A 14287-nucleotide genomic window follows, 5' to 3' on the forward strand; every position below is an offset into this window, starting at 1 on the left:
ATTCTGGTTGGGAAGCATTCTTGTGTTGTTGTACATGCCAACGTTATCATGCATGCCAGTGGCGATGGACACCACACAAACAAGAACAAGGCCGCGTGGTCCGATCTACCGGCCTGAGCAGTAGCGCAGGAAGTCGCACACTAGAATCAACCATGTGGTACATACTATAAGCGTCCTTGAAGTCGAACCGCCGCCGCCGCCACTGGCAACTGACGACAGCAACGACTTCTCTGACACCTACCTTCGCAAGTTAGCAGTGCCGCAGCCTGAGTCGCCGAATGAGGGCACCAATCTCCGTGTGCTATGTAGAAGACACCAAAGCTTCATGAGTGAGAAGAGTAGGAACACCGAAGATAAACTTCACCTCCATGGTGTAACGGGCATTATGAGTGGCGTTTTCGTGAAAAATTACTTACTAGGTAGGTCGTACTCTTGTGTACTTAGTTATAGTGATGCGACTTACATTCGCGCGCGATGTGCGTCGCTGCTGGTCGCACTTTGCGTGTTCCACTGTACTCGTACACTGTGACGACTTACTCATGCACTACGACGACTTACTCGTGCGCATACCGACTTACTCGTGCACTGCGCCAACTTACTCGTGCGCTACACCGACTTACTCGTGCACTACACCAACTTACTCGTACGCTACGCCGACTTACTCGTACGCTACGCCGACTTACTCATGCAGTATACCGACTTACTTGTGCATTACACCGACTTACTCATGCAGTATACCGACTTACTCGTGCATTACACCGACTTACTCATGCACTGTGTTGACTTACTCGTACACTACGCCGCCTTACTCGTACAGTATATACCCAGTTAACTCACTTTACCCGGCGTAGTCTGTACTCGGTAGCTGACTTACTCGTAGTGAGACTTATTCGTAGCAATCATACACTTACTGTAGCTGGCTTACTCGAGCCGCGGCGATCATACACTTAGCACTACTGACTTACTCCGAGTTGATACACTTACACCTTGCTGAATTACGCATTGATCGTACACTTACAGTCGACTTGCCAGCGGCTGCATCATAGGGTGCGTCCGACAGGTGCTTGCCCACTGTTAATCCGATCTCTGATGGTGCCGCAGCTTTCACTGGCAGACAACGAACCCCAGCATCCTCCGAGTCCTTCAGGCTTGCCCTTCCGTTTTGCCGACCAGTATGGATCACAACACCCGCGGAATCGATTCTTCTCGGGACCAGCAGCTCTTGAACGAGTTTCGTCTGCGGTATCATCAGTATGTGCGGAATGTTGAAGATATCACGGTGACTTCGTCCGACCCTACTGTCATTGCTCGTCTTGGCGATGACATTATGCAATTCAGCCAGCTTGTTGAACAGGTAAGCCTTCTTATACCTAACATACTGCAAGCTGACGATTACCTTGATCTTTCTCCAGAATGCCAGTGTATTCGATGCTTCGGAGCTTACGATCATGCGGGATAGTCTTGGACTCCTTCGTCATGATGTCCACCTCCTCCACAGTGACAGCCTCGATCAATCTCATCATGGCAGGCCTGTCATCCTCACCCAGGTCCATGGTGGTGGGCGTGGCCGACCAAGGCTTGTCATCGACCCGACGTGGCTCCGCTGGGCATATGGCCACAAGTCTATCGCGGATATAGCGCGTTTTTTAAACATACACCGATCTACTGTACGAGCTGCTCTCATTGAGTATGGCATCAGCGAGTGCCGGTCTGATCCATTCGCTGGACGCGAAGGTGAACCGAGCTACGACGATGGCAGGAGCAGTATGGAAGAGGTGGAGAACAACCCAGGCGATGGCACACATGATGGATATGCTTCCGAATCTTCGGATGAGCATAACCAGGACTCCGAGACCAGGTATGCAAGTCTTTGCCGAGAGATACAGAGGAATCACGACTTCTTTCAGGGTTTCCGAGGCAGACAATCTGGCTGCAGATACTAGCTCCCGGGTCACCTCCTATACCCGACCTCTCACCGACATCAGTGACGACGACCTTGACACCGCTGTCCGGGAGCTCCGGGTACATTACCGCCGCGCCGGGGCTACCATGATGGTTGGCTTTTTGCGGGGGACTCTGGGCATCCATGTCTCGAAAGCGCGGGTGAGGCAATCCCTGCTTCGAATCGACCCTGTGCGGCGCGTGTTCGATCGCATCCGCATTGAACGCCGCAAGTACCAGGTAGCTGGTCCGAACGCTCTCTGGCACCATGACGGCCAACATGGTATGTCTGTTTCGGTGTAGGTCGCAGCGATTGCCTTCTGACGCACGCGGTGCAGGTCTTATTCGCTGGCGCATCGTCATACATGGATTCATTGATGGCTACTCAAGGCTTATTGTGGGTCTGCGCGCGAGCAACAACAACCGAGGCTCAACTGTTCTTGATGTCTTTCTCAACGCCTGCCGAGTTTTTGGAGTACCGTCTCGTCTTCGTGGAGACCATGGCACGGAGAACATCGAGACAGCATGCTGGATGGACGATCATGTAGGGGCTGGAAGAGGCTCGTACATCTGGGGGCGGTGGGCCTATTCATGTGCCTCTACTACACACTGTACTTATTCTCGTCGCTTGCATACAGGAGCATCCACAATGTTCGAATCGAGCGCCTATGGGTCGATGTCACAGCGCAAGTAACATCAAAATGGGCCGACTTCTTCACGGACCTCGAGCTCCGCCATGGGCTGAACATCAACAACATCGACCACATTCACCTCCTGCACTATCTCTTCCTACCCCTGATCAACACAGAACTGCTGTATTTCGTCTCAGGCTGGAACCACCACACTATTTCTGGTGTAAATCGTACACCTTCCGATATGTTCGGTTGGGACATGTATGTCCACGGTATCCGTGGTGGCCAACTTCCTCCACATCAGCAGCTGTTGACAGACGAAGAACTCGAGTATTATGGGGTCGACTTCGAGGGTCTCGGAGAGGATGCCCTATTGGGCTCTCGCGAGGCGAACAACCCAGAAGACGAAGGTGTCTCATCATTTCTAGGCCGCATACCACCTGCCGAGCGCCTTAACACCATCGCAGTTGAGACTGGCGACACGAACTGGCCAGAGGAGCTGATTCAGGGTTTGCAGGGCCTGAAGTATGCAGTGCAAGGCCGCGCAGACGACGAGTCCCTGACTGGATTATGGACAGCTTCTCTCGTCCTCATGTGTACTTACTTTGGTGATGTTATGACGAATTGAAAACAACTACCATACAGAATGCAGGCTAAGAGGCCAATGGAAAGGCAAAACCATGCCACTACGAAGACAAGGCAAGTACAATGCTAACATAGACTGGTGCGCGCAAACACGCACCCTGTCCCTGTATCTCCCTCCTTCACACTCTCGCCCTCATCCGCGCCATGGCACACCCGACTTGCATCTCCTCTTTGATCTATCATGCCGTGTTCGTGGCACTCTACCCGCTGCCTAACTTCACCTTTGCTGGTCCTCCGACACGCGCCTTCGCTCTCACCGAAACATGCCGTGCACCCGGCAGCGCCCATTCTGTCTACCACTGCCCATTCTCCCTTTCCTCTGCGCACAGCCGAAATTCTGCATCTGCACGCCCGCCCGGTCTCGTCTTCTCCATGCGTGCCCTCTCGCACACCGCACCCGCTCTACTTCACTCGCTCTGAGCATGCGCACTTGGCCTTGTGCGGGACCCGCCGCGCCGGCGCCCGCCCGCCTCTCGTTCACCTCGCTAACGCATCCTGCACCGCCAAACCCGCCGACTGCCGCCTCTCCGACCTCACGCAGCGTCGCATGTTTCGCACTCTTGTCCAGCGCCCCGGCCCCCGAACCGCCCTCCTGTGTGCGTATAGCCACCCTGGCCCCGCGCTCGTCCGCCCCGCACTCACCTGCCCTGCGCGAGCCTACGCGCCGCCATGGATTCTACCATCTGCCTCCCGCGGGCCGGCCACGCATCTGGCATCGTTAATATCTCGTCCTTCGACGCCCGCGCAGTCTCCCTCGCCCTGTTCACCCTCGCCCTCACCTTCTCCTGCACCAACTCGAACGACCATCCACCCATCTGCCTCAGTTCCATCGCCCGCGCACGAGCACGTCTTGCGCGACCGCACGCGCCACGGCGGTGTATCCGAGGCCGAGAATCTCCGCGAGCGAGCCCGCGCCGCATCAGGCGCTCAGCGCAAACATCGTGCCGCCTCCGCACGCAGCAGCCTTGCCCTTCCCGCCGTCCGCAGCGTAACGCGCATGCGAGGAGACCATCGCCAGACTAGACTTGCCGTTGTCGTGTGCAGCTGACGTCGCGGGCGCCGAACGGAGCATCAAGTCCGCGGTACCCTTGGACTTGCCTGGCCAGGTGATCAATTCGCAGCCGCAGGCGCATTCGGACGGCGCATCTACGGAGGTGACGGGGTCCGCCTGGTGGGAAGATGGCGTGGCCGCCGGCTGACTGCTCGAGGTGGAAGCAACAAGTGGCGCAGGGAGCACGGCCACGGCGAAATCCTTCAGAGACGACCGAACGAGTCCCGATGCCGCCGGGTTCAGACTCAGTTGCGGGGTTGAATGGTTGATGGACACGCTGACCGGCGGGAAGGCGAATGTGGGCGTCGCCTGTTGAGGCTGCGAGGATACGACTGTGATGAGGGGTGGAGGAGCCCTTGATCGCGTAGCCGAGGACGGCGGACAGAATCGCGAGACTGACAATGGGTGTGGGCACCGGCGTCAGCTGGAAGAGTATTTTCCATGACGTGCATCGTGAAAGCATGCTTCGAAGCGATCCGTTGCGTGAAGCGGGGAGATTGCTGCACCTCTCCTGCAAACAGCGGGTGCAAGGCGCGAGCAAGCTGCTCGGGTGCGACGCGTTTACATCGACGACAGAGGACGAGCAACGAGACGCTGGCACAACCTTGCACTGTGAGATGTTGAATGTATCCCATTGCTGCTCGGCGCCGAGGAGTACCGGGGTGAACGAGGATGGCTGGTTGTCCCGAGCGAAGCTGATGGATGGAGACCGCACGTCGCTTGTTGGTAGTCGGGTACGGGTCGTATCGATCATCCGCTGAACGTAACACCAGTTATGAATGATAGAGCAAACTCTTAGGCGCAGCGCCCTCTTCCGCTTGCTCGTCCTAATGGCACTTGGCGTTGGAGGTGGAGTATACCGCCGTGAGGATGCAGCGGGAGAGCCGACCGCAGATGATGGCTGTCTCACTCCAGTGTCAGTCCAAGGATCAGGGAGACAACAAAGTGATGGAACATACGACATCGACATCCATCGCTGGACTATCCAGCATGCTCATGTCCTCCCCCTCCCCATTCACACTCGCAGCGGGTGTCAATAGGATCCACGAACAAGGACGGCGCTGCTTCCTCTAGTTCACTGTCGCCGCTCGGCGTATCCGGCCTGCGAGGTTCCTCAGTGCCTGCCTCCTCGGGATACCTGCCCTGATCTGGCGGCGGACGCTGCACTCGGTGTGGCGAAGGTAGCTCGCAGAATGATGCGACGAGCCGCTGGAACTGCGCTTCCGATCGCATTTCGTCTTCTGGCGCTCACCTGCACTGCGCGCCGGCAGCCTCAGGCGCTGGATGATGCTTGAACTCGGCCGCGCGCATAGCCGTCGCGGTGGGCAAGTCGTGCTTGCGCATACGCTCGCGCCGCCGCCGAAGGATCGTCTGAAGTGTCCATATCCATACCCATATCGCCGCGCGAGGGGGGCAGGAGGGCCTTGGCTGCGGCACGCACGAGCTCAGCCAGCTTGGCTTCTGCGCTCCGGGCGGCGCGTTCAGCAGGCAGCGCACGGCGGCGGACGGCGCGCAGCTGGAGGAACTCGTCAACTTCGAGGTTGGTTGACGCCGGGCCCAGCTGGAGGTCGAGGAACTGGAGATCGTCGCCGTCTGGCGGCGGAGAGGATCTCTGACGATCGTTGCGAGGAGTCGTCCGGTAAGGGATCGAGTGGAAGGGTTGGTGAAGAGGGCGAAGGTGGACATTCAGTCGGTGCATCCGCACTGGGAGATGCGAGTAGCTGACGAGGCGGACGTGGAATAGGGGTAACACACAAGGGGTCATTTGTATGAATTCCGAAGGTCCGAGTATGCGGCGGAGGATAGCAATGTGGACCAAGGGTCGCCTTCAGGTGATATTGCAGTGTCGCAGAACGAGCTATCGGAGTCGCCGCCTCGGCAGAAGTAAAGCCAACGGGGGTCGTGGCGAGTCCAGTGGTGGAGGATCCCCGTCGGTGTCCATTAAGGGTCATGCAGAATCTTGCAATGCAGCAGCTCTAGGTGCACGCTGAGCGGGGAGCGTAGCGCCCAGAAAGCGCCAGCTCGATCTTCGTGGATCCGCCGCCAGGCTCTTCCGGGAGGCTCGGAAGGCTACCTAGGCTGGATTTGTCCTGCGGGAGACATTCCTCGAAGCCGGAATCACGACGCGCCGGCAGCCTGAGTATGCGGGGAGGCCGCGGCCAGACCCGGAGGGACCGCATTCAAGTCAATCCACGAGCCTTCGAAACTCCATCCCCGCAAGGTGGCATGATGCACCATCCAAACACAACGGTGCGACGAGGCGGCTCTTGACTTGCTCTGGATCTCAGCCACCTTCGCCCGGGGTGCGGCAGCGTTGGTGCGGCCACCGCCAGCAAGCTCGGCGCGGCATCCAGCCTCCAGGGCGGCGCCGACGAAAGCAGCCTTGGCGGGAGTGGGCGCGAGACCAGCCGGCACGATTGGCGGCTTGCGGAGGCACGAGAGCGACGCACCGAGGCGGATTTTGTTGCGGCTGCAGGAAGGTCAGCAATGCGCGAAGTGCGGATGGTGCAGGGAACGCGCACCTTGTCTTGACGGGACTAAGTGCGAACTTCTTGCTCCGCCGCTCCTCCTCCCTCCTCACTGCCTGCGCGACACCCAACTCGGCGGTGCCCCTGCACCCTGCCCACCAAAGACTAGCGCATCCAGGCGCCGCGAAAAGCGGGCGCGCCAGCGTGCAGGGGCGGCGAGGCTGCGCGGGTGGCGAGCGCGTTCCGGCCGCTGCAGCGGGTAACCTGCAGCTGCGCGTTCACGGTGCCCTCGAGCTTCTTCCCCGGCTCTCCAGGGCTGAATGAGGCGGGCTAGCAAGTGGCCGATTAGCGAGTAGGCTGCTTGGCACTATTTGAGAGCGGGGTCGCCGAGGCGGCTGCGAGGCAGGCGGGCGCTGCGCGCGGAGGACCCAACCATTGCTGAAAATGGAAGCAGGCTGTGAGATAGCTCAGTTGTTAGCATTGCGCAGCATAATTCTGCGGAGTAAGTACATACCTCAGCCTTTGAACGCTTGAACGTGCAGCTCCCATTGCTTTGCTGCGAGTTGGGCAAGAGCGACCAAAATCTTCTGAAGCCGAGTCTTCCTTTGACGATCATGCGGATGCGACCACCTGGGCCTTACCCCAACGCGAACATCGACGCATGACCGCCGCCAAAAGATCTGCGGCTCGGTACGCGTGGCTGTTTGCGACAACGCGTGAGGAGAACGACTCGGAGCCGCCCAGCGGCGAGCGTGGCACCACCAATTCGGTCATGTGACGATGTAGGCCGCGCGGTGCGCCCACTGGCTCCGCTCACGCAGAGCTCATTCATCTGCATTCAGGGCTCACGATGCCTTCGCGGAAAGAAAAGAAAGAGGCCCGGAAAGCAGCATACTCCGCTCTCATCGAAGACATCAGTGGCGATGCGGCTGCTCTCGAGTTACTTGCTCGTTCGAGCAATCCCTATCCCCGCCTACAACTCACAGCTTTACTACACTTTCGACTCGCCTCCCTTGGCATTCCTTCCCCCGCAGGCGACCTCTTTGCTGGTTTCTTGGGATGGTGTGCTCATACCCGGGCCCAGCAACTTCCGAATCAACTCGAGCAGGCCCTTGTCCTGCGTAAGCAGAACACCCAAGTGCGGGAGGAGATGTGCAGGGATCTCGCTGCGCGCCTGCACCTGCGGAGGCTAGATGAGGCCGGCAAGGCAGCCTGGCTCGACGAGAACACGACAGAGGTTTTTGTTGACCCACTCACCAAGCCATACCCCGACTACCATTGGTGGGTTGCTGAGTCGCCCGAGACAGCCGAGCAGTGGAGACCTCGAATCGAGGAGGGCAAGCAGGCGGACAGGCGCCACACACGGCACCCTATTGCCGTGGAGGACCCCTCGAAGCTCGCACACATTGTGCACGAGGAGGAGAGTGTAGTTTTTCGGGACAGGAAAACAGGCAAGGTCGTCATGATTATAATCCGGGACTTCTGTAAGGACAAGAAGGTTCTGGCATACGCAAATGGCGAGACAGAGCAGTCGGCTGATATGAGAAGATCAGTCAGGGTGAGCAGGCAATATTTGAGTCTCATTTGTGCTCGTTATTGACACTTGTGCACCAGCTCGAGGACCCGGGGAAGCTTGTGCTTCTCGGCTACACTGCTGGTTCTCGCAGCCACCCTCTGTACGACTGGGCTCGGAACCTCCGCTCCTCCAAACACACCGCAGAATTCATACGGGAGCACGACTTCCGCGTATCATCAGTATTTGCTCTCTTCTGGAACCTGATCCAGTCACACCTTCCTGAGGAGGTCCTCGCTCCGTTCGAGTTGTACCTTTCCGAGAATTCGATGGGTCGCATGGACGCCAATTCGAAGTCGCGGGAGTCGAAAGGCATCTATATGGTGGAGTGCGGAGACGAGTACGTCGAGTTCAATGATGCCGAACTCGCACCGCCTGCAGGTGTGGCTGGTTGTAACTATGCGCGGTAAGTGCTCTTACAGCATTTCCTTGGATCGGTCCTGATGCATATCTTGTAGTGCCATTCATCGAGAGAAACAGCCCCAGAAATGGGCGTTCTCGTGGACGACTTCTCGCCGCAAGGGTATGACAGGAGGGAGTTTCTACGAGGCAGTCTATGGCATCAAGGTATGCCAGGCTCCCAACACGATGATCGCGTGGATGCCTGAGCACGACCATGGCACGAGTCTGCTCGATTACAGCTCGGATCGGAAGGAAGATGTTCCGCCTTTCGCGCAGGCTGGCATCGCCTTTGTTACGAGTACCCGCCTTGCCTCCACCTGGCAGAAGTATGTTGAGGGTGAGGATTTTGCGACTGCGGAGAAGGAATGGGTGGAGAGTATGGAGGATGACGTCGAGAGCAGCTGTGGCGATGAACTATGCACCCTCTGCCTCGATGACGGTTACAACTGCAGTGTCAATCCCTGCCCAATTTGCATTTAGTCGTAACTCATCACTCGTCTTCATAGCTAGCAATATTCTCAATTTACACAGAGTAGACATTACTGCAGCTTCAGCAAAACCCTAGATGCTCGTGCCAACAACAAGGATGGGGTAAGTATCTAGGGACTACCTGCCTCGCACTCTCGATCTTCGCAGCAAGCATGCCCTCCACATTCCACTGACCCCTGTGCTCCTCAAGTGGTTCGGCTTCGAGGACACAGGCATCACTGCCTCCCTGAACACCTCGCTGAGGTCGGGTACGCGTGGCGCGTCCTCGCGACGTCCTCCGCGCACACGCCGCACTCGAGCACGAGCCCCAGGATGCAGTCAGTCCTCCTTCTCCACGAGGAACTCGCCCGCCCGCCCACGCCCACGCCCGCGTTCGCGCGCGAGTTCGCCTGGAACGGGAACCTACCGACGGTGTACTGCGCCGCCGCCTTCTTCAGCTCCTGCTCCGTCTTCCCTACCCACGCCGCCTCCGGGTGCACGCACACGACGCCCGGGATCACGCGGTAGTTCATGTGCCCGTGCCCCGCCTTGATGCACTCTGCCGCCGCGATGCTCTCCTTCTCGGCCTTGTGCGCGAGCATGGGCCCGAAGGTCACGTCGCCCATGCACCTCACGGCAGAGATGGACGTGGTGTACTCGTCGTCGATCACGATGCGGCCGCGGGGGTCCACCTCCACGCCGATCTTGGTTCCGACTTGGGCTGCCCCGAACAGCCTGCGCGCGCAACACTCGCGCGCCCGTCAGGGCGCGTGGCCTGGACGCGCAGATCGTACCGCTTACCGGATGACTTACCGGTCATTCACCCTCAACGATCGCTGCACTACCGAAGCTCGCGTCATATCCGCCTACCCCCGGTCGACTCAGCGCTCATGCGCGGATACACATTCGTCGCAGTATCCGGTCTGGTCACCGACGTCAGCGGTATATCCACGCCGGTCAGTCAACGACGAGACGCACTCGGGTGCCCAGCCATATCTCATAGGGTATGTTTGTCCGTTTCCGATCCGGTTCCGAGCAGAAAAGCTAGCAGTCTTGGTTAGCAGATGCCGAGCACGGGTGTCCCGGCCAACCAGTGCCAAGTACTCGCGCCGCCGACTCGCAGCGTGCCGTGCTACGTACGAACCATAAACCTGTACGATGCCTCCTGGAAGATATGTCAAGTTACGATCTGCCCCGGTCAAGCTGCACGCGCGACCGCAACGCGTCGGGCGCACTTGCTGTCGATCACCATTTCCTTCCTCGACGATCGCTGCGCGGCACGAGCTCACGGCGCGTCTGCCTTCGCCCGGTCGAATCTCCAGCCCATTTGCCCCGGTCAGAGGGCACCAAACGGGATGCTCACGGGCTGGTATTCGCCCGCCGCGATCCCGGTCTGCCCACCGACGTTAGCGGCGCCTCCACATGCACTGGTCAGCGTCGACACTCACTCCCGTTCTCTCCTCGATCTGTTCTCGGCCTTCGTCTCGCACATTGTATGCGTTCCCTACCGGGCAGTCTTGCGTGGCCGCTCATCGTGTCCCTTGCCGACTTCCTGGCTCTCTTCGTGCTCACCCTCAACTCTGCGCGTCTTCTGCGTGTGAGTCGGTGTCTCCGCGCAAGGTTGATGAGCTCCGAATCAGTCCGACATTTGTATTTGGCCCCGGTCGAGCGCAGCGAACATCCTCCCGGTTGGGCGAGGTGACGCATACTGCACATAGGTCAGTGACCAAACCAAGCGCGGCACAGAGGTCGCGTACCGCTGAACCGTCCCCGCACGTCATCATTCCGACACTGGCATGCCGAAAAGCACCCGGTCCGGCACTCGACCGTTTGGAGACTGCACGCGCCCGGCAGGCGCGTTGGCCCGGAAATGCAGACTTCACTGCTCATCTGGCCACTCACCGGTCAGCCACCATGTACGGCACGTCCGCACACCCACGTTCGCGCCATCTGTGCCCTCGCCTAGTCAGCCCGTATGGGACGGTCAGAGCGAGTATCACAGCGCCAAACGGAGAGGCTTACGCGGAGTTTCGCTCGCCGCGGCGTGTCTCTGCCTCGACATCCCCTGCCTCGTCCGCTTCGCTTCGCTTTAGTCACGGCATCGCGCTCGATGTGCCAGTTCCTGCCCGCCGGTACCTGCTCACTGGGCTGCTGCTTGTCGGACGAGTCGTCATAGGCGGCGAGTCTGCACCGGTCGGGACCTTGCCGCTTGCGAGGCATTTGCTGAGTGAGCTCATGAGCATGTCCGCGGATTGTCGACGAAGATGAATGGCTAGCAGCGACCACCGCAGACGACGTCGGCAGGCGATGGAGATGACGAAATGACGGAGATGACCTCGCAGGCGCACCGAGAGTCGGGAGCCAGTGGTTATCGCGGAAGTTGAAGTCCGATGTGAAACTCATTTGGTTTAAGGCGAGGCCGGGGAAGTCGCGACCATGCGAAGCGCAGGAGCAGTGTGGACGCATCGAGTGCGGCGAGCCTGGGGTCCGCCTTGTCAACAGTATCAAGAACGAGCGAGCCGCAGAGAAGAGGAAACTGGCGAACCGAGTTACAATGGATGCTTGCGGGCTGAATTTTGCTGCCGAGCTCTGCAGGGATGCGGCTGGAGTGGCAGGCGAGCGGTACAACCTGTGCAGTTGTTGCTCACTCAGCTTGGGGTCCCTGCGTGAACCTCAGTAGCTGATCGTGGCCGCCCCCGTCCACATCGAACGCAATTGCATGCGCCCAACACGGCGCACTCGGGGAGACAGGGACGGACTACTGGGCGCGCCGGCGCGATCATGTTGGTGGGTCGCCGACTGGGTGAGACACTGCGAGGTCACAGGCGCGCCGAGCGGAGAGTCCTGCATCCGGCGCGTGCTGAACGGGCAGATGCGAGTCGGACGAGGACGGGGGCGCGTAGCTCGAGGTTGACGTGCAGAGTACGGACGTGAACAGATGGCGGACGTGGAGGCGGGTCGAGTGAGGAAGGATATGCGGAACGCCGGCGCAGAGGAGAGGGAGGTTGAGGGCGAGCGACTTCGGTACTCACGGGAGTCGTTCCAGTTCTCCTCCGTCTGCGCCAGTCGTCCCTTCGCGGCCATCCACCCAAGCGTCGGTTCGTCCTCTGGGTGCTTGGCTAAGTGCGCAGGCGCGCTCTGCGCGATGGGTTTGACGTCGCGCGGTCGCTCGACCTCGAACTCGTAGGCAGTGGGGGCGGTACTAGTAAGGTTACCGAGCGCGCGGCGATTCCGCGTGACCAGGGCGTGAGGAGGGCGGCGGGAGCGTGGGTGGTTGGAGTGGTGACTGGACAGAGAGGCCGCCTACTGCGAGCAAAGACGATCGGGGTGCGGACGGAGACTTGGCGAGTGGGCATGACTTGAAATTAGAGGGGCGCAGGCGCGTTGAACGCGGCTCCTGCGCCCGGTGCGCATGCTGATGGCCAAGCGAGCGGATGGGTGGCGAGGCGGTGGGCGCGCTGAACGAGAACAGGGCGCGTCAAGTTCGGGGCGCGCGTAACTCGGAGGCCAGGGTGAGGGGGTGGTGGGTGATGGTCCGTAATACTCACCGGAGTCGTGTAGACTCTCCTCTCCTCTCTGCAGATCTCCCTATTCCTCGCCCTACTCCTCGCTATGTACCGTCCTTGTGCTAGTCGGGGTCCCTTGAAGCACGCGTCGGCGTGTCCCGCGACTCGGCGAACCCGTCCTGGAGTCCATGCATTCGAGCCCATCGACGCTCTTCGCGATGGGGTTGTGTCTGGTTGCCGAGACCGCCGATGGCATAATTGACACCCGGTAGCTTGTGCTCGCCATTGCTGAACTCGAAGGACTCGCCTGAGAGGTTTCGAGGGACTCGCGCGAGAGGTTCTGTGAGCGAACCAAGCTTCCACACCCTGCTCAAGCCACGCCTGCCCGCTGCGGACGCAACTAAGCCGTGGCAGGCCTGAGCGACGCCTTTTTAACAGCGTTTTGGTGTGTCTACGTGGGGCTTGTGTCATGCTCGAGTCCGCGTGCCAACCTCTCGTGTGATCTCTTGCCCAAAAAAGATGACTGAGAGGAGGATTGACCCGAGACTAGGGTGAGTAGTCGACGGGATGCCGTTTGTGCACACTGGATTCGTGCAGCGAACGCGAAGCGGAACAGTCGGCTGTGGAGGGTGGCAGGGACTGACACGGGTGACGGGTGACTATCGAAGCGCAGGGGTGGGGGCAGCGGCGACGGGTGGCCGCAGACTCGGAGGGGACTCATCGACAGCGGGGACACTCATCCTCTGGCCCGCAGCGCCCTCCAAGCGGCGCTGCGGAACGGTAGCACCGTGGACAACAGCGGATGCGGGGCGGCTTGGGTGACGGGCGACCTGTACGACCGCCGGTGGACTGGACAGCGGGGAATGCGGTGGTGGCGGTGTGGGTCGCGCGCGCGACGGGTCGGAGGCGCTGGATATGGCCGGATATGGTCACGTCCAGATATGGACGTGGCGGGCGGGCACGCTCGTCTCTCGCGTGCAGGGATATATGGTCGGGGAGGGTGGTGCGGCACGCTCATCCCTCGTGGGCGCCGCGCCGCGCCGCGGCGACTCGGTGGACGTGGTTGCACGCGGAAGTGAACGGCGCACTGTATGCTCGCATGCACACTATTGGCGACCACCGTTCACGCCGACGACCCGAGTACTTAGCTAATTATGGCGGAAGACATCAAACGCGACCGCGTACGCCCAACGCGGCGCACTCGTCCATTTCTTTCGTGATCGCCTCTGCTGGCAGGCTCTGCAGACTCGGCGAACCCGTCCTCGAGTCCACGCATTCGCACCTCCCACTCCTCGCACGCGCGCGGTGCAAAAAGCACTCAAGCGCATGGTCAACAACAAACATGCTATCGATGTATTAGAGTCGATGTATTAGAGAGCACAACAAACACGACACTCAACCGAAACCATCGCCTCTAACTTGTCCCAAGTGGATCGGCTTCCAGGACGCAGGCATCGCCGCCTCCTTGAACGCCTCGCTGAGGGTGGGGTGCGCAGTCCGCATTGCTCCAGATGGTGGTGGCGAGGAAGTCTCCCCAGCCCTCACCCATGCCGCCGGATTCACCCCAGCCGAGGCAGCCGGAGGTGGCAGGACCACCCGCC

The 14287-nt window shown here is 59.8% G+C and overlaps 3 protein-coding genes across 3 annotated transcripts; 2 read left to right on the forward strand and 1 right to left on the reverse strand.

The window, feature by feature from the left end:
* Positions 1-1174: 1174 nt before the first annotated feature.
* On the forward strand, positions 1175-3201 carry B0H18DRAFT_869901 (uncharacterized protein; the record flags this gene model as incomplete). Its single annotated transcript, XM_048040053.1, has 4 exons — positions 1175-1354; positions 1548-1858; positions 1986-2228; positions 2580-3201. 4 exons carry the CDS (start codon positions 1175-1177, stop codon positions 3199-3201), a joined length of 1356 nt encoding a protein of 451 aa, XP_047898303.1.
* Positions 3202-3471: 270 nt separating this feature from the next.
* B0H18DRAFT_951605 (uncharacterized protein) lies at positions 3472-7173 on the reverse strand (the record flags this gene model as incomplete). The annotated part of the gene is made up of 11 exons (XM_048042030.1): positions 3472-3829; positions 3861-4237; positions 4268-5170; positions 5229-5289; positions 5522-5640; positions 5711-5990; positions 6025-6228; positions 6392-6739; positions 6792-6958; positions 7002-7053; positions 7106-7173. 11 exons carry the CDS (start codon positions 7171-7173, stop codon positions 3472-3474), a joined length of 2937 nt encoding a protein of 978 aa, XP_047898304.1.
* A 163-nt stretch (positions 7174-7336) lies between these two features.
* Positions 7337-9251, forward strand: B0H18DRAFT_980163 (uncharacterized protein). Its single transcript, XM_048044443.1, has 3 exons — positions 7337-8295; positions 8352-8716; positions 8769-9251. The coding sequence occupies exons 1-3, from the start codon at positions 7588-7590 to the stop codon at positions 9190-9192; spliced, it is 1497 nt and encodes a 498-aa protein (XP_047898305.1). The 5' UTR covers positions 7337-7587; the 3' UTR covers positions 9193-9251.
* Positions 9252-14287: the final 5036 nt, after the last annotated feature.

The sequence above is a fragment of the Fomitopsis serialis genome, assembly GCF_022376445.1.
Source record: "Fomitopsis serialis strain Sig1Antser10 chromosome Unknown B0H18scaffold_6, whole genome shotgun sequence".
Lineage (NCBI taxonomy): Eukaryota > Fungi > Basidiomycota > Agaricomycetes > Polyporales > Fomitopsidaceae > Fomitopsis > Fomitopsis serialis.

Bases quoted from the DNA above. Each gene is read 5' to 3' on its own strand.
- B0H18DRAFT_980163 (XM_048044443.1), top strand. From the start codon at position 7,588: ATGCCTTCGCGGAAAGAAAAGAAAGAGGCCCGGAAAGCAGCATACTCC. The intron at 8,296-8,351 runs GTGAGCAGGCAA...CTTGTGCACCAG, and splicing joins ATATGAGAAGATCAGTCAGG to CTCGAGGACCCGGGGAAGCT. The intron at 8,717-8,768 runs GTAAGTGCTCTT...CATATCTTGTAG, and splicing joins GCTGGTTGTAACTATGCGCG to TGCCATTCATCGAGAGAAAC.